General features: G+C 39.8%; 1 protein-coding gene across 6 annotated transcripts in view; it reads right to left on the reverse strand.

The window, feature by feature from the left end:
- Positions 1–25629, reverse strand: part of PDE5A (phosphodiesterase 5A) — a 94914-nt gene that overhangs the window by 40742 nt on the left and 28543 nt on the right. For 4 of the 6 annotated variants that reach the window (XM_073341006.1, XM_073341005.2, XM_073341001.2 and 1 more), the window contains exons 4-11: positions 21396–21467; positions 19459–19548; positions 18214–18351; positions 16731–16798; positions 12123–12231; positions 8697–8781; positions 1635–1810; positions 149–208 (exon numbers count right to left, since the gene is read on the reverse strand). In XM_073341006.1, coding sequence (XP_073197107.1) covers positions 149–208; positions 1635–1810; positions 8697–8781; positions 12123–12231; positions 16731–16798; positions 18214–18351; positions 19459–19548; positions 21396–21467 — 798 coding nt within the window. The remainder of the gene's footprint in view (positions 1–148; positions 209–1634; positions 1811–8696; positions 8782–12122; positions 12232–16730; positions 16799–18213; positions 18352–19458; positions 19549–21395; positions 21468–25629) is intronic. The other 2 variants (XM_073341002.2, XM_073341003.2) reach the window with 2 other exon arrangements.

Genomic DNA, 25629 nt, shown 5'->3' on the forward strand with positions numbered 1-25629 from the left:
CTCAGCAACAGATATGTTTTCATTGTAACTTAGATACCTAATTAACACAGGCACTTTTGAAAATGTTACCCTGCACATTGGACCATCCTTCGTTGCTCCATATATTAAGAATGCATTTTTTTTACTATTATTTAAAAAATGCTATTACCGCTGTTACCTGCAGCTCCCTTGTTTCCTCCTCAGCGGCTGAAGCGTGATATGAGAGGACCTATGGGATAAGGAATGAAGAAACCGAAATACAAATAAAAGCATGCACTGTAAAAGCATCTAAATCTTTTTTTTTAAAAAGAGAAATAAATTGAGATTATGCCTGCAATGCACTGACTTTAATGGAGCTCTGCATGGGCATAGGAATGCTCGTCATAGCAGCTTCTTGATATAGCCAGGCCAAGAAAATCTATACGTGACCAAAGAGCTCTGATTTTAAAAAAATATCACCAAAACTCCTTCTCTTGGGAAAGCTTTCATACCCCATTTCAAAGACAAATATATCACAGCACAGCTATGACTATGGGATGACATTGTTCCCAAAATAAGTCTCTTTCTTTCATGGGTTTATAACTCAGACGTTAAAGAAAATTCTGTCCTGGATAAAATTTGGAAGAAGAGGTTTCAGTCTAGGAGAAAATATTTTGTTTTAAATTAACAAAAAAACCCACCCCATATATAATTTTTTAATTGTGAGAATAAAAGAGAGGAGAATGCTACTGCGTTGGGTTCCTTTAAACATATGTGCAACTAAGAGTCCAGCTCTGGCTTTTTTTAAAAAAAGACATTTTTTTACAGCCTCTACAGAATTTTATTTTTTAAATGATAAACCAACAGAGTCACTAATGTGAGATGTAAATAAACCACCCAATCTTATTTTTAAAAAGCACTGAAATTACTTGACAGTACGGTTATCATCTGCCCAGCTTGAAGTGACTAACTACATGTTTACATGAGAGTTGTAATGTTTCCTTTAGAAGCTATTGGGTATATAATCCACATTTTAGAAATTTTGCAAGCACTCTTATTTACATATTGGACAGATCCAAAGTCTACAAAATTTAAGTTTCAGGCTTACAGTTATCTTCCAAGTAATTCAGCATATCATGTCAGAACCTCCTTTAACACCATGGTCATTAAACCTAACAGTAAACAATTCAAAGGCTAGGACCAGATGACATTTATGCTTAATATATTTTGACGGAGCTCAAGGAAGTTGCAGAAAGCCTAATCCTGCTGTTATTGCATATTCTGATTTGTCTAAAGGACTGAGCCAAAATCATCACAGAAAACCTCAGACAAGAGGACACCCCTAATCCCCCAAACCATTTCCTCTTTCTGTGCAATTGGACAAGCCACCTATGTTGATCACTGTAGTCAATGTGCAGCACGGTGTTTAGGGAAGGCAGCATTCATGTCTACCACTGGATCCCACGAGTACAGTTCAAATACAACAAATAAAATACTATGCATGCAAACACAGAAACAAGCAGCAAATAAGTATAGCTCCTGTTAACACAGTGGGCCAGATTCTGCTCACTTTATTCATCTGAGTAGTTTCAGGTTGTGAGAAGGAAAAGCAGAATTTGGACCAAAACTAGGTTATATACTGCACCAAATAAGGGTTGCCTAGATTTTGAGCTCACCTCTAATGTCACCATCTGCTTGGCCATGGCTCTCTCCACAGTTTCATACATCTGTGTATTCTGGATCCCCAAGCCACAAAAGATGACAAAGGCTTCCAGAAACTGTTCATCATTTCTGTTGAAAGCCTTGATTTTGCCCAAGTTTTCTTCCATCTTATTTACAAGCTGACAAACCCCTACATCAGGTCACAGGAATGAAAAGAAGTAATACAGCAATTGCTAAAATACCACACTTAGGTGAAACAAAACATAACAAGATATTAGCTCTCTGAATTCTTATAGTCTATAAAACAAATAATCAATGTATTTTTAAAGCAAATATATACAGGACACAAATCAGAATGCTATAAAAGGACTTTACTAGAATTATTTTAATACACCAAAGAATAAAAACTACACTACTATATGTTGGTCTGTGGATTTACAAGTATTCATTAAGATCTACAATGCAGATATGTAGCTCTGTATAGCCTGCATTATCTTGCAAAATTCTACAGGGCAGTTTTCTTCTTGACTTATTGTTAAAAGTACTTTAGATTGACTTAATCCCTAAAGACAATTTGTCCTTCAGAGGCTAATTAGATTTTTGTAATCATGCCAAAAGAACAGTTTTGAATGTCAGGATAGTGGCACATAAAGTTTGCACTTCCTTATTTGAAACAGTACCGGAAAGTTAAAAAAAAAAACAAAAACAGAAAATACTTCAAGTTCAGGCTCAAAGTTCAAGTGTGCTTGCTATGATCTATGGCAGTGGTGGGCATCCTGCGGCCCGTCAGGGTAATCCACTGGTGGGCCGCAAGACAGTGTTTACATTGACTGTCCACAGGCACGCAGCTCCCAGTGCCCACGGTTCGCGGTTCCTGGCCAATGAGAGCTGCAGGAAGCAGCGCGGGCTGCAGAGATGTGGTGGCTGCCACTTCCTGTAGCTCCCATTGGCTGGGAACAGCGAACCGCGGCCACTGGGAGCTGCGGGCAGCCATGACTGCAGAAAGTCAATGTAAACACTGTCTCGCGGCCCACCAGCGGATTACCCTGATGAGCTGCAGGTTGCCCACCACTGTTCGATGGAGATGTGGTCTCTCCAATACAGGGCCTGATCAAAGCCCATTTAAGTCACTGGAAAGCCTCCTGTTGACTTCAGTTGGGTTTGGATCAAGCCCTAACTGCAGATGGCTTATTATTAAAAATAAACAGCTATAGATGTTATCACCAAGTTCAACTGACTTTGTTCGGTAACATACATACAGAACTTTCTGTGTTTATGCCTCTAACATTTTTGACTATGAGGGCAAACACTTGCCTGATCAAATGTAAATAATTATGCCACTGGAAAGTTACAGATGAACAATTAAAAATTATAATGAGTTAGGAAATGCAAAAATTATGATCGAAGATATAGTTTTGTCATATTGCATATTCTGTGCTTTTTATGCCATACATTTAATAGTATAAACAATAATATATTAAATTATATATTTCACCAATACAACAGGAATACAAAACACTATTTTGGGGTGACACCCAACTAAAACTGCTATTGGAACTGTAACTTTTGCATTTTCTTGCTTCTGGAATTACACCACTATAAATGGGAGAAGAATTTGGATCCCTGACTTTTTGTTTCTTATAATGTGCAGCCTTAGGGTCACAGTCTCAACAATGCCAGAGCTGCTCTCAGCTTCTGAAAAGGGGAATTGGGGTGGGGCGGGAATTATAATGGAAACTATTTTGCAACTATATCAAGAGTGGGTGTAATCAGCACCTTTTTAAGGCCTTGTCTACACTATGGAATGTTTACAGAAAATTCCCACCATTGCTAGCAATCTACACTTAAGGTCTAAAATTACTCATTGTAGATTAAGGAAAAACAACAAGAAATATCCAAGTCTTGATGTGTCTTCTCTGTAACAGTCTATAGCAACTCTGAGAACAAAATGATTGCTGCACCTATGTATGGAATGAGTTCTTTGAAACGTAAAGGTTCTGTACACAGAACAGTTTCCAATCTACTTATAGCACAGTAAGTGTCCCTTTTTTGCCAAATTATGCCCTATTATGGGAAATTCTCCCAGACCAGATCCTGCTTTCACTGAAATCAATAAAAATGTTGTAATTGAATTATAAACTCTTCGGGGCAAAATTGTCTTCTTGTGATGTAGGAGTATGGTGCCTAGCACAGTGGCTCACTGATCCCTCATTGGGATCTTTCAGCACTACAGCTATATAGATAATACACAACAACGAATACGAATTAATTGGGAAATGGATTGGTTTCCCTCTGTGGAAGAGGAACTGATCTATCACTAGACTCTTTTGAGGGTGTGGGACAATCTCATGGATCTCACTTTCAACTCTCCGTTTAGTGCTGTTTATGACATTATAATCATTTCCATAGCAACTGTGATGTAATGAATAGGGGATTATGACTTCCAGCAGTGACTAAACCAGAAGATCAGATGAACTCTGAAAAACATAGACTTTGTTTTCATGTAAATGCCTCTATTAATAAAAACAGGGGGAGATAATTACAGTAAATATACTGCATGACATATAAGCCAAAGCATTCTCTAAATAGAATGTTTTTCAAAAGTTTTCCCACGAGGCATCAGTGGGTCCATGCATATCAGAATTAAAGGAGCCCAAATTCTTTTGGGGGGCATACTTACAAAAACCACAGAAGGTTTCTATAATGCTCTCAACACATATTTAAAGGGTATACAGGCCCAAAAGGAGACCAAACAGAAAGGTTTTCTTGCTTTGTTGAAGATGGAGAAAGCTGCTCTCCCAAAAAAATTTACTGTTCTTGTCAGAGACATTTAGCTTAAAAATAAAAATATACCTACATAATGCAGCCTGCCTGAGACTTTTAATCATGAATTTGAACAGCAAACAATAGAAAAACCTGTATGAGGAGTTAAAAGTCTGTCCCAGAGTAACAAGCACAGTGAAAAATTCCTAACTGTGTCCAAATCATTTCAATCTTCAACTCAGCTTTCTGTGGATTGTAGAGTATTCAAAACAAGAGATCATACAGTGCACTACAGTCCCATAAAAGCAGCTGGTATAAATGTAAATCCTGAGAACTAGACAAGTTAAAGATAATTCCTCTCTGAGGACCTTCTGTTTCCATCAGCTACATGGAGCTGGCGACTAAGAACAATCTGTCTCCATGAAATGAGGCCCAAAAATACATATGGAGATAGGAGCACTGACTATGAAGTATTCCCCCATTTCCCATATGTAGTCATTGGAAACCCCTTTCTACAAAACAACATACACTTAGGATTCTGCAGAATTCGACGGTGTGGGTGGCTGAGAGATAGGGAAGCTGGATGGCAACTGCTGTCAGAAACCAACACAAGACAGTTCCCTCAGGAACTGTCCCCATTATATAGTCTTGGGTAACTTCTTGATTCTGGAAAAGGCACATATACATGGTTTCTAATCCTGCAAATTTACAGAACAGGGATAACATTTTCAAAGGCTCCAAAGTGACTTTAGGGTACATTCACACTTTGAGCTGGAGGTAGAATTTCCAGCTGGGGTAGCGTATGTGCACTCACTTTGGTCAAATTAGCATGCCAAAAACAGAAGTGTAGCTGTGATGATGTGGGTGGTGGGACAAGCTAGCTGTCTACAGAATGTTCCCTATATACTTACTCCAGTGGCTAGCCCATCCTGCTACAACTACACTGTTATTTTTAGATCCCTAGTTCAATCAAAGTGAACATATGTATATCTACCTGAGCTGGAAATTACACCTCCAGCTCGAAGTGCAGATGCACTGTATGAACTGAAGTTCCACTTTCAAAAAAATGGCTTACATCTAGGAACTGAAATCCTGTTTGAGAGTCAACAGGCTTTAAGGTCCTTAGTCTCTTTTGAAATGGGACTTAGATACTTTTGAAAATGTTACCCTACAGGACCAATGACAGCATTGCCACTGTACTGTCACAGAAGCCGTAGAAGCCTAGAAAGAGCAAGGAGGGGCAGACATTATGTGTCAGTGCTCTGAGAGCCGTATAAGTAATATGCAGGCTACAGGGAAAAAGCGGTGAAAACATGAGCTGCCCTTGTAAATCTTAGTGTAAAAACTCATCAGGAAATAAGAAAGTGGCAGGAGAATCATAGAATATCAGGGTTGAAAGGGACCCCTGAAGGTCATCTAGTCCAACCCCCTGCTCGAAGCAGGACCAATTCCCAGTTAAATCATCCCAGCCAGGGCTAACATGAGACAAATGCTCATGTTTTAAATATTTTCATTTTAACCCCCAAATCAACTTTTCCTGGTGCTTGCTCCTTTACTAACACAAAGAAACATTCTGACCACCATCATGAAATGCAACAAAAATTATAAATAAAAACCCGCTTATTTTTGTTCCTATTTCATTTTTTTTAAAAAGAAAACTAACTGCTCACTTGAAGAATGGATGGTTGACCTACAGCAATAATGGAGATGCTTACACTAAATGGGAGAAACAGCAGAAAGAAGTGAGACAAAATCTGGAGCTATGAGGATCCCATGAAAGGATTATACAATTGTACTCACCAAGCAAAACAGGGTAGCAACCATCTCACTTTACAATGATTGAAACCACTGATTTCTTAAAGAAATATCTCATAACTGTATGAAATATAAAACCTGGTGTAACTTTACACAAGAGCATACATTTGTTATATTCACCCACTTGCAGATATTTTTCTGTACTTTGAGGCTGATTCACCACTTACTTACAGTTACATCAGTAAGTAAAATCCAGGGATTTCAATGGAGTTTACTCTAGATTTACACAAGTGTAATAGGGGAATAGAAGTAGATTTTCTATTTACAGCTTTGTTCAAACAACAAACAAGACCTTGTAATAAAACTTGTTATAGACTATACGAAAAGATTACATCAGTAGTACATGAAAAATGTGACAAAGTGTCATTTATTACCTTGGGCCTGTTCCACTAGCTAAAGGATATAGATGCTGAATTATTCTGACATATGGGTAACATCTAGCTGCTTGGCAGGATCTTCATGAAGTTGTACTGAGTGTGAAGCGTGACTTTTGGCACGACCTAGTCACTGGATCATTCATTAGATGCACTTTGTAGCTTTTTCTCGTTTGATTCACTTTTCTTTTTAGAAAATTTTCACACTGTAAACATATTTAAAGGCCTATGGTACGGAGACTTTAATGACAAAGAATACCTAGGGTGAGTCCTCACTCAAGCTCTGAGCCCTGTACTCTGGCTAAAGGGTCTGGAGTGGTGTAAAGGGACTCCAAACACCCAGATCTGGCATGGGGAGGATTCTCCTGATGCTGGAACTGAGGAAAACAGCTGTAAGACAGCTCTCAGAGAACTCCCTTGTAAGCCTTGTAGTAGAGAGTGTGATGGGGGCGGGGCTGGGGACAGGAGGGACACATCAGGGGCAGCATCACCACATGTAGGGCTTCAGCCCATAGGTAGGTTGTCATAACTTATATAGGCCCCCAAGGCAGTCTGCATTATATCAAGACCCACACTGTGGCTTAAAACCACCATAGCTTCTCACATCCCTTGGGCTGCAAGTTCGGTGCTGCCCCTCTTACAGGTGCCACCCAGAATCCCATCCATTATTTTTCCATGGTCATGTATGCTTTATTCAAGAATCTACACAAAGCCTTCCAAGTTACCTAAATCCCAATATGCATGGCCAGCTGTATTTTAACAGGTATGTTAGTCGAGATGAACCCCAGGCTACCCACTAGAGTCTACCTTGACCTGTTATAATAAATCTTTCTACGTCCACATTAAAGTTTTAAAATGTTAGTTGTTTTTAAAATACATCTTTACTCCTAGTCTAGACTAGGGCTATGTGAAATACCTATGGAGGAGATCCTGAGGCCCTTCCCTAGTTTTGGCTCAGCCTTTACCCAAGTGAATTCCAATCAATCAGTCCAAACTCCCATTGAGACAATGGGAATTCTTGTGTGTAAGGACTTAGTAGAAATTCATGTGTGAGCCTTAGGGTTTCACTCTTGTGGTTGACCTCTGCTTCCTGCCCTGGGTGTGGGGCTTCCTCAGAACCATTTCCAGAACTGTAATCAGGCCACTCAGACCCCTGATGAGCGTTAGAGCGAGCTCCAACTTGCACCACTGTTGCTGGATGGTTAATAGGTGCAGCTCCACTACGCTTGCTCCCTGTCCCCAAAACGCTCCCATGCCAGAAGAGTTGTTTGACAGGTGAAGATTTCAGCACTAGCACACTTACCTCTCCTGGGCATTGCCCTCCAACAGGGGGATTTTCTGCTGACTAGTTGTGATCAGTTCTGGCCTCTTTGCACCAGCTGAATGGCACAAAGGAGCTAGATGATTAGAGAGATCATCCCATAGACTGTCCTTCCTATTCCTCAATACAATATTGATTAGACTAGTATTTTTACATTATAATTTGTTACATTAATTGAGCATATGTAAATGTTAAGAAGTCCCTATCAACATGAAATCTAAACAATCAAATATAAAAGAAGAGGTGGAAGTAGTTTCAGGTGCTTCTTCTCCCCCTTAGTCTATATGCTAGATGTCTCAGGCTTTTATATTTTCTTATTTTTTAAAGAAAAGCTTTTCTCTTACCAACTGCGATGCAAAAGACCAATACAAAGAACAAGGAACTCTGACTGTCTACATGGGATACCATGAAAATAATTACCAGCAGAGTGCAGGTGCACAAAGGAAATAAACAGAAAAAGTAGAAAAAAATAATTGAGGTGTTATTGGTATTTTTTCATCTGTAGTAAGTAAAAAAATGACAGAAAGGAGTATGATGGTGCCCTGAATTAAAAGCATGACAACTATTTCATTGTGCTTAAGGATTTTCTCCTGTGATTTTAGATTTCATGTTGCTGAGATTTTACTCCAGAGTAAGGCAATTATACACAAGTATCCAAAATTATACAGAAGTATCCAGCAGTATAATATCAATACATTTTATCTCACATAAAGACAACAGTTAGATGCATGTTATTATATTTTGATTAACGACTGGGCATGCAGTGTGCAAGCAGAAATGTAAACAAATCAAAATGGTAATACCTATCACTTTATTCTTCTTCCCATTTTTTATTGGTGTACAAAGCAAACTTTTTATGTGCTGGTTTACATTTTCTGCATTTTCATTCTGTTAAGCAAATAAAGAATAGTTAAAAACTTACAGAGAGATCTATTCATGAGCCCTGATTGGCAGGCCATGCAAGGAAGGCAGATTATAAAACTGTAATTCTTACACTATAAACTCTTTGGGGGCAGGGACCATGTCTTCATTTGTGTTTGTGCATCATCTATCATAATGGGTACTAGGGAATAATAAATAAATAAATGAGTAATAACAAAGTTTCAAGATGAATTTTCAGTCATTTGGGTCCACTTTTTCATTTTATGATAGTTCCTTTCATTAGAATGAAAATGACTGTATTGTACACTCGGGACAGATTTTCAACTTAGGGTAGCTGAGGAGAAATTAGTGGGGCTCTAAGATACCTTCTCTACTTCCCCAGTTGTGAGGATTCTTAAGTAATGAAAGAAAACAGACCTAATTCTGCTCTGTTACACCTAGTACTGGAATCTCATGGGGATAACTAAGAACAAAGCATGGCCCAATGTCTGATTCCATAAAAGGGAAGGAAAAAAATATTAGCATGCTAATATTTCAGCTCAGAAGTTTCTTTGATTCTTGGCTGCCTGGGTTAGTTTTTCTTTAGCCTTACAGGCACGATCATTGCACAAATAAAGGAACATTTTGCCTACGGTATAGGAGAGCATATGCTTTGTAGAAAACTTTCAAAGGGATGATGTAATGTGTAATGCTTTATATGACTCCAGGCACTTCTATGCAATTAAGAGCCTTGATACGTGTGAAATTAACTGGAAAATAGGAGGAACACCAGCCCCCTGAAGCCAGCCAGCTCTTCACAGACCAGAGTTTGGAATACAGTGACCTATACTGTGTTGCTCTTGTCTGCAATGTGTTAATTTATGCTGGTAACAACTATTGTCTCAACTCTCCTCTCAGGTGCACAGACACATAGCTTCAAAGATTTGCTGCTGCACTTTATACACTTGCTCAGTAGTTAGTTACATAGGTATGAGGATGTCTGTCTGAATACTCAATGGTAAGCTCAATCATTATAAATACAACAATTTGCAACAGTTGCAGGGTGCTGATGAAAAGTGAGCTAATAATGCTTTGGGGGTTATCGAGAGTCCTAAAGCCCAAACTGGGATGGAGAGAAAAGAAACTGGTAGGGAACCTTGATTTCATGATTCATCTCTCATCCCCATACACCAATTCTCCATCTTTGAACATCAGCAATCAACCAAAGATTTGCTTGCTTTCCTCAAAATGACACACAGACATCAGTTATTTTCTATGCCCGTGTGGACCGAAGTGCGACCTTGCATGCTGCCCTTCTAAAGTGTTAGCCATGCACAAGGTTTCTACTTGGTTAGGTGACAAGTTTTTCCATTAACTTGAGTCAGTGGTGAAAATTATCCTATCCACTCCATGTAGATCTGTTTTTTACTCTTATTCTTCCCTCTTCATGCATGTCCTTTCCTTCTGGCCATGGTCACTCCATTTTTTCTTCCCACTTTCTCCTCTTTTGTCCCTCCCTAATATTTCCTTCTGTTCTTGCCACTCTTCTGTTTCCTCTTCTCCTGTCTCTTCCACTGATTCCCCTATTATTTAGTGTTTAAACCATTAACCTTTTTTCCAAGCTGCAACCATTATTTGTCCCAAATGTTCCTTTGCTCCTAACTCTCCAGCAATTACAGTTGAGAGAAACTGAAGGAGGGCTTTCATGAAAGCTAGTTAAGTGCTTGGAGGAGGAGGGGAACCAATGGCCCCCAAGGTAATGTTCCTATGTGGCCTAATCCAAGGCCCATGGAGTCTCTCCATTGACTTGAGTGAACTTTGAAGCACCCCACAAGGCACACAGCTTATAGGAAATAGACCAATGATCAGTTGTTTGGAGAAATGGAGGGAGGGAGAATAGACAGGAAAGGAGTATAAGATATGGACTCAATGTCATTGTGCTGAAAAAATAGATTATCCAGAATTCCTCTCCAGAAGTACTACTGTTTCTTCTTTGTCCATGTGTGCACATGTATCTAGAAGTAAACACATGTCGACATTTTTCTTCGGCATAATAAATCATTTAGAGTCCAGAGAACAATGCATTTCTGCATGAGCAGAAAATTCAAATTCTGCTGCCAAATCAAAGGGCTTGTCCTAAACAAACACCTGTTTGAAACTGGTCCCAAAATGTTTCTTTTATGTATTTTAAATTTTCTGCCAAATAGTAACCTATTTCTTTGTCTACCTAATCCAGGACATCTATTTTGTACCTCCCGCCCCCACGATGAGCTATTAAATGGGGCTAGTTGTGGGCTCTATCCTGCAAAGTGCAGAGCACTTAGCTCCCAGTGTGACTAAACCATGCACAGCTGAAAGTGGAAGCACTGCATAACTCTCCAGCAGCCCCTATTATCCAGTTATTGGAACAATCTTGTTGGACATTGTACCTTCTGCCCTGCTTGCTGCTTAACCCCAGAAGGGAGAGAGTATAGTGGAAGCCCATCTATTGACAGTAATACACTCCCTCCCCCCACCAACTCTCTCCCTCATCCACTGTCTAAGAGGCTTCCTACAAATGTATTAGCTTATAATAAACCAACCTGCCTTTGCAAAAGTGTAACAAGACGACCAGGTGACTTTCCAGGCACTGTTCTGGGAGTAAGAGGCACAGGTTTGCTTTTTGCTGATAGGGACGCCAAGGCACTAGAGCTGTTGCTTGGGCATTCACTACACTGGTCTGTTTGTTACCAATTGTCCCTTCCTTCCTAAATCTCGAGTTTCTATCCAAGTGGTCACCCTGGGACACCCTGCTACAAGCTGGCTCTTCCTGGTGCTGCTCTGTGGACTGGGAAGCATGAGGTGTTGAAGAGAAGTGCAGTTGCACCTCCCTCAGAACAGCAAACAGTTCACATCTGTATCATGGCTAACCTCTCCCACACCAAAAGTGAGAGAAAGAACTTCTGAGTCTACTCCCAAATCTTACAGCAAACTGTGGTGGCCAGTCCTCAGGATTGATGTGGAAAGCCTCCATCCTGTCTTCATTCAAACCTCCCTTAGAACATACTTTCTCTTGGCCTAGGAAATGTATTCTCTAGTAAATAAGTAAAGTTAGATTTATTTTTATACTGATTTTCTTTGTGATGAATCCATCTTCTGGCCCCCCTGGCCCCCTGTGTGTCAGAACTGTATTGTCTGTAAACTTCTTGGGCCAGGCACCGTATCTTCCTCTAAGTTTAAACAGTTCTGAGCATCGGCAGTCAATAAAAACAGCAATGACAGTAGTAATAAGGGTAGCACACACAAGACTTGGTCATATATGAAAGGTGCACAAAAAATCATCTGTGTCTTTTATTACTGGATTCCGAACCCAATTTCACTTTACTTACTGTCCATGGAAATCTTCTGTCTTTGCAGACATCTGGTATATTAAGAGGCTCCATGGTATTCTTGACATACTGAGCATACATATAATTTATTTTGTTTGCATCATAGTCCCTGATGGAACAGCAAGGACAGACAGATATTATTCATGGTATTCTTTATATGACACTGGGACATGCAATAATTCTAAGCAAATGTAAAATATATCATGTGTAAATCAAAGGGAAAGGTGTGATCAATTCCCAAGCCCAGATCCACCATCATGTCCAACCCAACACATAATCGTAGGCTGTGCTACAGTTAGGTGACTCAGACAGCCCAATTTTGCATATCCACGTCTCATTTAAATTGAGCTAACAGAGATGATGATGTCCAGCCATTCCATACTGTGCACATCACTACAAAAGACCAAACAAATAACAATATTCTGAGAGTAACATTATAACTCTTATCTCTGATGCATGTGTTTATTCTGTTTACTCAATTACAACTGAAATGCGGGAGATGTGTAGGTGTATTTAGCACTCCAGGCACGCAAGTGACTTCTATTAAAATTCATACAAGTTCTCTCTACATATTTGTGGTTCTGATAAGGACTTGTCTACATGAGAAAGCTGCACGAGTATAATTCAAGTTTAAAAATTAACTGTTTTAGTGCAAACCCCTGTGCAGACATTTTGATTTAAGTTTGGCTTATTTCAGTTTAGTTTAAACTTGTCGCTAACTGATTAAAGCTCAACTGAAATAAGCCTGATTTCAACTGAAATATAAGCATCCATACAGGGATCTGCACCAATTTAACTAAATTGGTTTAAAAACTTATTTAAGATAAACCAGTGCAACTTTCTGATGTAGATAAGCTGTAAAACGTAGTTATGTCTTGTGTAAGCATCCAGAGGAAATTATACTCTTAAATGTTAGGATAGTTAGAGATGTATTAAAAATACTAAATTTAGGAATAAATCAATGTAGTCTACAAGAATGAAGGATAAAAATGAATGACAGATGAATATATGCCATTTAGTTGTAGCCATATCAGTCCCAAGATATTAGAGACAAGATGAGTGACGTTGGTCCAATAAAAGATGTTACCTCAACCAGCTGAATGCATGTTCACAGAAATAGAGCACTTCAAAAATAATATTTATCTAGAAATCTGATACATTTGAAAATCAATAATAGATGAAATTCACATATTTCTCAACTGAGAGCAGATGGCAACATTTATGAATTTTCTGCTTTCAAGTTCATGTAAAATGTGTTCTTAGAATGAATGAACGAACAATTAATTGCATGGGGATTGCATTATTGACACAGAACATCTGTTTCTCCCAAATCGGGGCCTAAAATAACTTTACAAAATCAATCATCTCTTTTTTAATTGCTAAATACTTATGTATTTAATTACGACACTTTCATTCTTGTCCTAGCCCTTCCCCGACCGCCCATCTTCTATCGATATACCTGTTCCCATCAGGCTTCTCCATTTTCTCTTTGACTTGTGAGTAGGATTCTATTATTTTTCAGATGTAAATGCACATGTCCAAAGTATCCATGCACAACACTGGAGACAGGAAAGCATTCTTTTCTATATAACAAATTCTGTTATTTAGGGACAAACCCTGCACTTCGGAAGACTGGCCTGATTTTGGGCTCAACTCAGCTCACGGATTATGTGATGAGTATCAGAGAGTACCTTTTATAATAATTTATTCTACCTAATGCATGTCACTGTGCCTTTTATGACCCCTGAAACTGTGACTTTAGAGCATCAGCCTTCAGTGGTCTGGATGGATCATAAGACAGCCCACCATAAAGGGCGGCACATAGCTGTGCTGCCCCAGGAATATTTCAGGGAAGGAATTATGACTCAGTGGACCAAAATTCCCTCCCTGCTTCCCTTGCTCTCAGCCTGAGAGAAGACTTCACTGCTGGCCTCTACAAGCAATAAACTACTCTCAGAAGCATGCGCCGGCAAGCAGGAGAGAAGTATGAATGGAAGAAGCCAAGGCCTGCCCATTTGCCACCCACCTGCTCTAGAGAGGGAGTAAGCAAGCATTCCCTCTTTACTCTCTGGTGCTGGCATGTAGTCCAAGTCCCAAAATAGACCAAAACCTTTTGCCATCTTGAGCCAGAATCTTTGGGCTGAATTTTCAAACATATGTGCGAGAATTGCATATGTGAAACAGTCAACAGCAAAAAGAGGTCAGTTGAGCACAAAATGCTCAAACTGGATGCTGTACATTGCATATCCAATAGTGTGCCCTGTGTACAACTTAATTTCATGCTTTTGAAAAGTTAGCCCTCAGTGCTTCATAAAATAACATTTTTGTAATAAATAGAAAAAGTTAGAGAATGGATGATATTCCAGCATTTTATGTACAGATTCTCTGACTGAGGTTAAATTCAGAATCTATTTAATATGGGCACGTTAATTCAGTTATTGCCTCTGACTTTTCTTTTTATCCAGATTGAATAATTAAGTGAATGGTGTCCTGGAGTTATTGCAAAAGGGGCTTGGAAGTCAGGATGCTGGATTCTAGCCCTGATTCTGCCAATCACCACCTTGTGCCTCAGTTTCCCTACCTATAAAATGGGAATAATACTTACCCACCTTTGTAAAGTACTTTGATATCCTTTGATTAAAAGTACTGCACTAATTAAATACAGATGGCTTCTACTATGATTACTACAACTGAGCAAAGCTGTTTGCACTTCTAGTGAATGGTTCTCACGGGTAAATTCCAGACTAGAAGTTTGTGCCTACCTGAACTGAATTCCTGTGTTTTGTACATCTGCACAGACCTACAGGGTAGTCTTTTGGTACAGCTATTTGTAGGCTGCAAACTCTTTCTTAGACTGTGACCCTACAAAGATATAAGTATGTATGTAACTTTAGGCACATGAGTAGTCCCTAATTGGCTTCAAGGGACTTCAAGACTTTATTCATATGCCTAAAGTTAAACACACACTTAAGTCATTGCAGGATCAGGGCCATACTTATAAGCTTGTTGTGAAAGGGATCATATTATCTTGTGTATTTGTACAGTGCTTCCATATCTTCTGGCCCAGAACAATCTCAAACCAAGATCTGTTGACACAGTGCAGCCAAGAGGATCTGAGCACCATCATTGCCAGGAGGCGTTGGAGATGGATTGGCCATGTGCTTCGGATGGAAACTGATTCCATCACCAGAGTAGCAATAAGATGAACACCTGAAGGTAAGCAAAACCAACATGGCGAAGAGCTGTGGAAGCCAAGCTGAAAAACCTGGAGCACAGCTGGGGAACAATTGAAAGACTTGCCAGAAACAGACAGGAGTGGAGGAGCTTCGTCACTGCCCTAAACGCCAGAGGCATAATAGGAACATGATGATGATGATAGCACAGTGGGGTGTAATCTTGATTGAGGTCGCTGGGAACTATTGCAATTTTTTAATAAATAATAATAATAATAATAAAATAATAGTAATAATACATGTTTAACCAGTAGGTGCCGCTGTTATGCAAAGCCATGTAATCAGAATTAAGGCCTAACCAGAACTCCTAGGGTACTAAATTATTAAGTTTCAGAGTGGTGGCCGTGTTAGTCTGTATCAGCAAAAACAACGAGGAGTCCTTGTCGCACCTTAGAGACTAACAAAAACGATGCGGTGGAATTAAACTGATTTAATATTGGACTTTGCCCCCCAATATGAAAGTCTATATGAAAATATTTTGTTTACGTGAAGTTTTACCTGCAACATTCTAACTTTATTTTCTAGATTATTTTCAGCATTTAAAACCACACCCAAAAATTTTAGATTTTCCTAAGGTTCCGACACCTGCCCTGCTTGAAATGTAAGCTAGCAAGGCATTCCACTAAGTGGCAGGGTAGAAATATTTCTGTAAAGGCTCTATAACTGGAGAATGACATTGTATGCATGCAGGATAGGATGGTACGGTGTACTCTGGCTCACATACTGCTGCTTACTACCAATGACCCTTCTGCTGGTCTCTGCAGAGCAGGACAGGACAAGCAAAAGGTGGCATGGGAAAGCCCTGTATACTCCTCTAGGTTCCCATCCCTTCTAAATCCACAGAAAAAGGCTGCATTAATGTGCCATACTTCCCATTCTGTGCTTAGAGCCACGTTTAGGGGGCTATGGGGGCCATACTCTAGGGGCCATTGAAAGTTGGTTGTGCTGGGTGGTACAATTTTCTGTGTTGCTTTAATTTCTCTTTCTTTCGAAGAAAATACTTGTGATGTTAAAACTGTTATCAAAATCTAAAACAATTACATTTAAAATGAAGGCTAACAGGCTTTTGGGGAGATAGTTAACAGGAAAAAGGTATAGAGCACACCTTATCCAGGAGTATTTAACTTTGAAAACACTGCATGAAATGAAGAAAATTAAACAAAGCTGCCCTCAGACACAACTGTGTGACCAGCTCTGCTGAGACCAATGGGAACACTGCATGCATATCTCAGGGTAAAAGCCTCCAGCAGATAATAACGCATTGCCTAATTCTATTTATTGAAGTTATTTGTCATGAAAAGTTAGTAAAAGCAAAGACTCTTCAGTCATTTCCATTTGCCTGTAATGAACAGAAATTCATATCAAGTTATTTTACCTCTTCAGGACATCAGCTGAATCGTCTAATTCTTCAAACTCCATGTGAAACACACTAGAAAATGAATCCTATAAATACAAAAAGGATTCTTATTGGATGGAAACTAGTAATATTCGTAATTCTGATTAACAGTATCAATAGTAATAAGGAGAAAGTCAGCTGCAATTATTTACACAGAGTCTGCCTTAAGGCGGAAAAGAGAGAAATCCTTGTATTTTACACTCCCTACCCCCACCCACCCCATGACAATTCTGGCCAGAACAGGGAAATATAACCTCCCTGTGTCACTGAAATCCCTTGCATCTCCAGGGAACATTCACCCCAAGTGAGGGCAGGCATGTTCACAAATAGCTCTGGAGCTAACTGTTAGCAAAGAGTCTATTTTAACATTTACAATTCCAGACTAAGAGTGTATTTGCGATCAACCTCAGTCATGTCACTTTTCTTAGATGTAGAGAGTCCCAGGAGCAACAATAAGCCTTAAATGTATTGCTAGATCTCCTTATGGCTTCTTATCACTGTAGTATCTGAGCATTTTGCAAACACCAATGAATTTATCCTCACATACCCCTGTGAGGCAGGGAATTATCATTATCGCCATTGTATAGATGAGAAAGTGAGGCACAGAGAGGAACTGGGCCAGACCTTGGGTTTTGGCTAAATTGCACAGAGCATAGATCAGAGAGAGCGTGTGTGTGTGAGAGTGCATATGCAAATGGGAGCATAGGTCACATAAATCTCTCTTTTGCTTTCCTGTGATGCTAGTACTGCTCTGCAGGGCAGTTTCTCCTGAGCTTTATTCAAGGGATGCTCTAATTTATGTTGGGCTGCAATGGCCACAAAGGGCCCAAAGTGAAGCCAAGGTCTCATTTAGAGCAGGTGGTCTTGGCCATGTCATTCTTCCTCCGGCCAATCCCCTTTTCCCTGCTACACCAGCCACAGAGCGAGTGAGTGATGTAACAGCTCATGTCAGCTCTCTATCATGGGAGAAGTATACTACCCCTGGAGGTGATCCTCTCTGGGATGGTTCAGATGACCTTAGGGACAGATTACACCACCTGGCAGTGCAAAATGGCTGCACCAAACCACAGAATCTGACCCAGAGAGAGGTCATGCCCCGAAGAACTGACATCCAAACTGAAAGGATGTCATACAAACAGAGGTGAGGACGCATGAGAATGGGAGAAGAAAATGTTGGAGTGGATCAGTGATGGAAGGCTAGTAAAAGAAGTGTGGACAGAAGGAATCTGCTACTGTGAGCAAAAGAGTACACTGCAACCATTGTCTTTTTGTCTTCCCTCTTCTTTATAGTGGAGGCCTGATTCTCCAGTTCCTTGCACTTACGTAGTAATTTAAATTGTGCAAAGTGGGTGCAAAATGTGATCAAATCAAAATGGAGGAAGGAAATAGAGAAGCTGACCCAAGGGGCCTCTAAAGAACGAGAGCACTACTCCCTTTAAACTAAGTCACACTTGATACTCACAGTGCAATCTTCATCTACTATGAAAATGGTGCACCTCTGCACCTGCATGAAGGAAATTATAGTTGCAGCTATCTTCTTCAAAATTACTTCCAAACATTGTTGCTCTTCAAAAATCAAGCTAGCAAGATCAAGAAGCACCTAGACAAAAAGAAACCCTTTGTGAAAATTCTAATAACTATGAGTTAAACGATAATTATATTTATTACCCTCTTGGATTTTTTTCCCAGTCTGATAACTTTGGTCACCTGAATACATTTTAATTTAAGTTTTTGCAGAGCAACAGGCTATGTGGGATGTCATTAATGGCATCCATTGTGAACACCTTTTATGAGAGAGGCAAAGAGTGTAGCTAGCTAGATACAGTATCTAACTATAGCCTGATAGACTTAGGAGATGCTGCTGGGAGAATTCTCAACCAGCCAGATATGGCCAGATTATATCACCTGTTCCCCACTCACATGGCACAAAGGGTATGGAACCAGGTGTGAGAATCTAGCCCGACACGTTTATTGATCTGTAAACTCAAGGAACAAGTTTGAAATTTTACCCTACTGGAAAGCTTTGGAACAGTTTCTGCCCATTTGTTTCTACACGCCTTTTTTCATATTGTGTGTGGTGGATCCAGATTCTTTCCTCAATAAAAAGCAGTGGTATAAATAACTCTTTAACAAAGAGGATGGCTAAAAGATGCATAATTAGAAACACACAGAGAGAGATCAGCTCTGCTTCCCACTGTTACTGCAGATACAGTAAGTGGTTGTTTGTGAGTATAAGGGAGTCTAACAGGCTGAATGAAGATAACTTTCGCAGAAATGCTTGAGCTATACAAGCCTCACACTCTGGAATACATGCAGCAAGACACATTCTGACTTTATGAAGAGCCCAGGTTACTGATGAGGAAGGAATTTATAGGTATTTATGCACAGCCCTCCACAAGGTGCACAGAGTCCAGGAATAACTCTCTAGATGAAGTATTAAAGCAGCATGCTCCCAATTAAATTTTAAGCATTAATTTAAAAAAATCTGAAATGTACTCAATATTTTGCTGCCAGCCCAGTATCCCAGCTGGTACTAGGGTTTTAATAGAGGCACAGGAAGCCCCACAAGGAGACATATAAATAATTAACGTTTGCAAGGAACATCTACCATATGGTGAAAGTCAGAAGCTGTAGATAACAAGCACTAACTACTACCTGCCCATCACAAATGCCACATCCCAGGTTGGAATAAACCTGTTGGACATACCTGATTACGCCTGTTTTCAAGCAGTGATGTCTCATATAGCTGAGCATTGTAAAGAACAATTCCACAAAATGCCAGATAAGCAGCAAAATCCTGAAAAACAGATAATTAAATGTTTCTAACAAGGTTGTATTTTCACATCCAAAATGCCCACTGGATGTGTCTGAAGAACCAGGTTTTTGTTATTTTCTCTTTCCAAGCTTTCAGCTTCAATATTAATGTTTATTTATATCTTTTAATAAAAGTCCATCAAATCATCCTGGCTATGGCCAGAACTCTGGCAGTACAGTTTTGTGGTCAACCTGTAAATACACAGAAAGAAGAAACAATGGTCTTTGGTATGTGCCTTATTATCTGTGCAACTTATGCAGTAACCCTCCAATCATGGGCAGTAGGTGAACCCCTGCTTTGGGAAGGCTAGCCCACCGACTCCACCCCTTCTGTCCAAGGCCCCCCTCCCTCGCACAACAAAGCCCCCAAACCCCCCCCCCCCACCAGGAGAAGCCCTGAGGGTTCCCCCGCAACCAGAGGAGCCCGAACCTGCCCACCCCAGTCACACTGGGCTGAGCAACCGGCCCCCCCACCCCAGCTGAGCCAAGCCACCAGCCCCCAGCCCCTGAAGGCCCTCTCCTGGCTGAGCTGCTGGCCCCCACCACAGCACAGTGATCTTCCACCTTTGTGCAGCCAGTGGCCTGTGCTCCCCAATGCCATGCTGGAGCCTCCACATTTATTTGACAAATAAAATTTGCAGAATTTTGCAGAATTTTAAAATACAGTACGCAGAATTTTTATTTATTTATTTTTTGCACAGAATTTTTTTTTTTTTTTGGTGCATAATGCCCTCAGGAGTAATACTCCCAATTAAATTTAAGCATTTGGAAAAAAACAAAACAAAAAACCCTTGATATCTAAACAAAGATATACACACTGCATTTTTTTGTTTTCACTTTGTGGTAGTAATTGGTATGTTGAAGGTTATTTTTGAAGGTTATGTATATATATTATACATAACATGTTTTTTTTGGTTAGTCTTGATCTCTTATTGCCATTTCTTCAGGAATCTCCCATCTTTTTTAGAAACCAATGATTGATCTTCATGTTTTATACTGGGAGAACTGTATTGGAATAAGAAGCAGCTTTGGGGATCCAACCCAACCAAAATCTCACCATTAAAAACTGAACACACAAAATGAGCATCTAGTATATAAGGAATTAAATATTTTTCAAAGTGGAAATCGAATCTTGCTTAAGTAGCAAAGCCAAGAGCTGTTTCTCTTCAGGAAAGGGATTAATTCTGATGTCCTGCATATGTTCATTATGCATTCCATTGTTACAGGGAAGGAGTAAATTCTTACTTTGTTATTGCCAAGGCTTAAGTCAACTTCTTCGGCCTGACTTAAGCCTTTCATGGTGCACCACAGTTTGCCTGTTAAATCTGAGAGCATTCTGAAAGTGCCTGCAATGTGACAGTTCAGAATCTATGTGCTTTGTGCACTACTGATTATGTCAGACATGACTGTAATTTATCCAGTGCTTTATTTCTTTCTACAACTAGTGTACACAGAAATTGTTATGTAGTAATTTTAAAAGTTGCTTGGCAAGTTTTAGTTTTAATGTTAAGCTGCTACCGAGTGCCCACTGTGACATTTCTTTGAGATAAGGTGACTTCAACTACTAGCTGTTAAGCCTACACCCCTTTATAATACATTCAGTAAAGCATGGAAACGTGAATCCTAATAGAAGAGAGAAACCAAACTGACTCAGAAATTAAATTGATTCACATTGACATTTCTGCAATGCCTCAGTTTCATCAAACCATTTTTTACTTATTCAAAGATTAGTGCAGTTTGGATAACTTCAAAATTTCTAGCTGTCATAAAAGAAAACCACTGATACACACACACATTCTTTCTCTCTCTCTCTCTCCACATCCCTTATACCTTTTCATCTTGCTCTGTGAATATCCCACCAATTCCAGATTTCTTATTGATAGCTTGAGCCACACCAACAACCTAATGCAATGAAAATAAAGAAGAGTTCGGTAACCAGGAGGAGTCTGCCTCTGCACTGTCTGGAAAGCAATATTTACAGAAGATGACAAGCTCTGATTACAGGTACTTTTATACTCAACATTTGGCTAGTTAGAGAGTTGGGTCTATGGTTTTCATGTATTTATTTTTACAAATTACTGACTAGCTCTTTAGTATTGGATGTTCTCAACTAAAAAAACTGTACTACTGATAAAATGTTTTTACCTACTACTGTTACTGACACTAAGATTGCTATAATACAAAAAAGAGTGTAGACATTTTCCCCATATTTGCCAGTTTCTTTACTTTGTGCATTTGATGACATTTTCCATACTCAGTCACTCAGTTTCCCCAGTTGTTTGTATGGATCTTTCACACAAGAGAGTGGGACCATCTTTTTATTCTGTGTTTGTACAGCACCTAGCACAATGGGTCCTAGTCCATGACTGGGGCTCGTCTGTGCTACCACAAGACAAATGATGATAATAATAATAAATAATAAAAACATGTTTTTTTAAAAAAATGTGATTGCCACAAAAATTTGCAGTAGAATTCAGAGGCAGGAACAGTACTCAAAACTACTTTTTAACTTACCTTTGAGGCTGACTAAATATTGTGTTGATGTAGATGATTTAATTGTACTAGACTAGGCCCAGTTCAACAAGATATGTTTGCACCTGCATACCTTAAATATGTGAGTAGTCCCAGTGACTTCAGTGTGACTGCTGAGGTGCTTAAAGATAGGCACATATTGTAGTACCTTGCTGAAGCATGGCCCTAGTCCCTGTGGGACAAATCCTCCCCCTCCTCCTCTGCAGCCGTGGAAGGCCTTGAATACAATGGAATCAATGCAGATCTACTACTTGGAGTTGAGATGCTGGTGGTAAATAGCCTGTGTAGGGGGTCTCCACTTTCTGCTTGGTGAGGACCCCTTGTAGGTCAGCACACAAGGAGTTTGTTGAGATGAGCCAGAGATAGGTCTGAGGAAGAGGAGGAGTGTAGATCCATGATTACACACAACCAAGCTATTCCCAGGGAGCAGCAACAGCTACGGGCACTTCTGCAACCACAAGCCTGTAGTAGTGGCCTTGGAGTAACTCTGCTGTTTTTGTGTGGTGAAGCCCCTGTTTCCTGGGGCTGTTGGTAGAGGCTAGGATTTTGTTCTTAGAATCTGAGTGCATTTTCTCCCAATTTGTACCCAAATAATTTGCTAAAGTGGATTTTTTCTTGTCAATGATAAACAAGGAATATAAATATAATACACGTAATAGTCTTACCAGATTCACATTTATTCTTCAAACTAAGGGATTTTTTAAAAGTTAGGCTTTTCCTAAAAACATACTACGCAGGCACCATAACGGAGGTATATTTCCTCTGTTAACACTGTGAATATTGCACTCTATCCAAATAGCTCACCACCATAGTGTCTGTGCACCTCTCAATTAATGGATTACATTCTCATAGCGGCCATGGGAAGTATCCCATTTTGCAGATGGGGAACTGAGGCAGAGGATAGATAAGAGACAGGCCTAAGGTAACAGAGAAAGTCGGTGACTCATCTAGGAATTGAACCCAGGTCGCATGAGTCTATGTTTGATGCCCTTATTCACTAGAGCTCTGGACATAACAAAACATCTGTAAATTAGGATATTGGTTGTCTTCTCAAAGGCATTAGAATGAACATCCAACTGGCCTCACATAACAAAGATCCTCTACATATCATATAATCTACATATATCATGTCACTCCCCAGATAGTAAGAACTCCTTGTTGCTTTAATCAGAAAAATACTTTCTGTTGTAATCTCTGAAATGATTACAGAAATCAACAGACCAGCTGTATTTCCCGCTAGGATGAACTCTTATAAAAGCTTGTTTACCTTCAAGTTACTTTAAATTCCTAACTGAATCTTTTTTGTATACAAAACCGTTCTGGGGGAACTTCTGATTTCAAGTTTCCTGACATAACGCTCTCTCTATGGTGAGATTAAAACTTTATTTCTTAGAATACAGAAAATAATCCTCCAGAAGAGGTCAATTAAGATCTGAATTTCTCATATTTTTGGGACCTACTGGAGAGAAGAAATTCAGCCAAAAAAGTGACCTTTTGATGCAGTGTGCTTATTTAGATAAAAGGTGCAGAATGAACCTGGAAGAGCAATGTGTTTGCTCAAAACATGGTGGAAATTTACTTGCTAAGTAATTCGACAAGCCACAGCGTGCCTCCTGGGGGGGTGCTGAATGCTCTCACCTCCCACTGAGCAACTTCCAGGGCATGTTCAGACACTCTTTGACTAACAGCATTCTGTAGGCAGCACTAAAGCTGAAGAAAATCAAATTGATTTCTAAATGCTAATACAATTTTTATCTATTAATACAGGTAGCAAGTGAAGACTGCATGATGTGTTTCTCACAGTATTGGTCAATGCAGGAATATCCCACTTGAACAAACTACCTCAAAGGAAGGGTAAAATAAAAGGAACAGTAGTTTAGTTTTGCAGTCATCTGCCTCTATGGGATACTTGTTGGATTAGATCCATAATCTGGCACAGCTCTGCTGTGAGCCTGAGGCTGGCAAAGGTGGAAGGATGACACCCTCTATCCCCCATCCTGAAGCCTGTGCCAGGGGAATTCTCAGAGAGAGGCTAAATTGGGTTTTTGGCTGCTTTGAAGCAACAGACTAGCAGCAAAGCAGACACTGAAGTGGCCAGGATCTGATCTATTATTTCTTACCGTGCCCAAGAGTTCGAGGGCCTAATTTTCCAATGTAGCTGCACTTCCAGGATAACAAAATTTAATCATGGAGACCTTTTACACATGCAATTGACATATCAAGGCTCAAATTTCTGTTTGGTCTTGGGCAGGAACCCCTCTCCCACTCCCACATACACACATACTTTCGAACAGAAGATGGGGATTCAAAAGGCTGAGGGAGGGAAAATTCAACACTGTGCATTCAAAAATTTCTGACTTAATTCCATTTACCAACCTATAAATCACTTAATGGATTATACCCAAAGGAAACTCAGATACAATCCCCATCTTAAAATTTAGCAATTCACTTTGAGTTTTAATCTTCTGGCCAAGGCCCAATGCCTACCCCCAGCCCAGATTTTGTAATGGCTCCCCCTCTGGTTTTATTTGCTTCTCTTTATTTGTTCCCCACTCTGTATGTATCCTCTGATCATATAAAGCTGTTTCTCAGCCGCTGCAGCAAGCTGCACATGGGTTCTCTAATCCTTCCTATCCACCAAAAATCCATCTGGCCAGCAACTGGCTAAACTACTCACACAGATGAGGGTGGAAATGAGACCACTGCTTAGCACTGACTCCAGCTCTCTACTGAAGGGCGTGATTCTGCTGCCTGGGCAGAAATTAAATTGCAGGGCTGCTCTGAAGCTTGGTCCTCAATTTGTGACCAATTTAGAGCCCGGCCTTTCAGATGAAGGACATGGACATCCTTTTTAGAAACTGGGGTCTGTGACAGAAGCCAACAAAAACAAAGGATTTTAAACACAGATTTTCACTGGAGCAAATTTGAGGATAGAGAATATTTGTCCAAAGAAATTATTCACTTGGACAGTATTTATCTGTGCTTCCCTTGCAATTATTACAACTATCTATGTGCTGACAAAGAGTGTTTCATCCCACAAACTAGCTTAGCTTCTTCTTGAACCTACACTTATTATTGTGCTTATGAGCTCATGATCTTTTGCCACATGAAAGATGTCAGTGTCATAAGTTTAACTTAGTGATTTAATGGCAGGCTCCATTAGGAAGGAAAGATGGGTTCTGAAGATAAACAGTGGGGTTTTTCCTGATTTACCCTGTAAATGAGAGGAGAATCAAGCCCAAACACTGTTCTACTTAATGCTTCTGCCATTCCATTTAAAAAAAGTCCTTTGATTCATATTATATTTATTACTATTATGAACAATATGAATATAGATCTATGTATCTTTCCTATATCCTTTTACTCTCCCCATATTTTACATGCTACTGTAATCAATCGGTCTCTCTCATAGAGCACCTATTAGACAGATAAGGTTGGAATCTGAGTCCTTAGCTGGTATAAGTTGGCATAGATCCACTGCCTTCGAGGCAGCTATGCCAGTTGACACCAACCAAGAATTGTGACCTAAAAG

The sequence above is a fragment of the Lepidochelys kempii genome, chromosome 4 (genome assembly GCF_965140285.1).
Source record: "Lepidochelys kempii isolate rLepKem1 chromosome 4, rLepKem1.hap1, whole genome shotgun sequence".
NCBI lineage: Eukaryota > Metazoa > Chordata > Testudines > Cheloniidae > Lepidochelys > Lepidochelys kempii.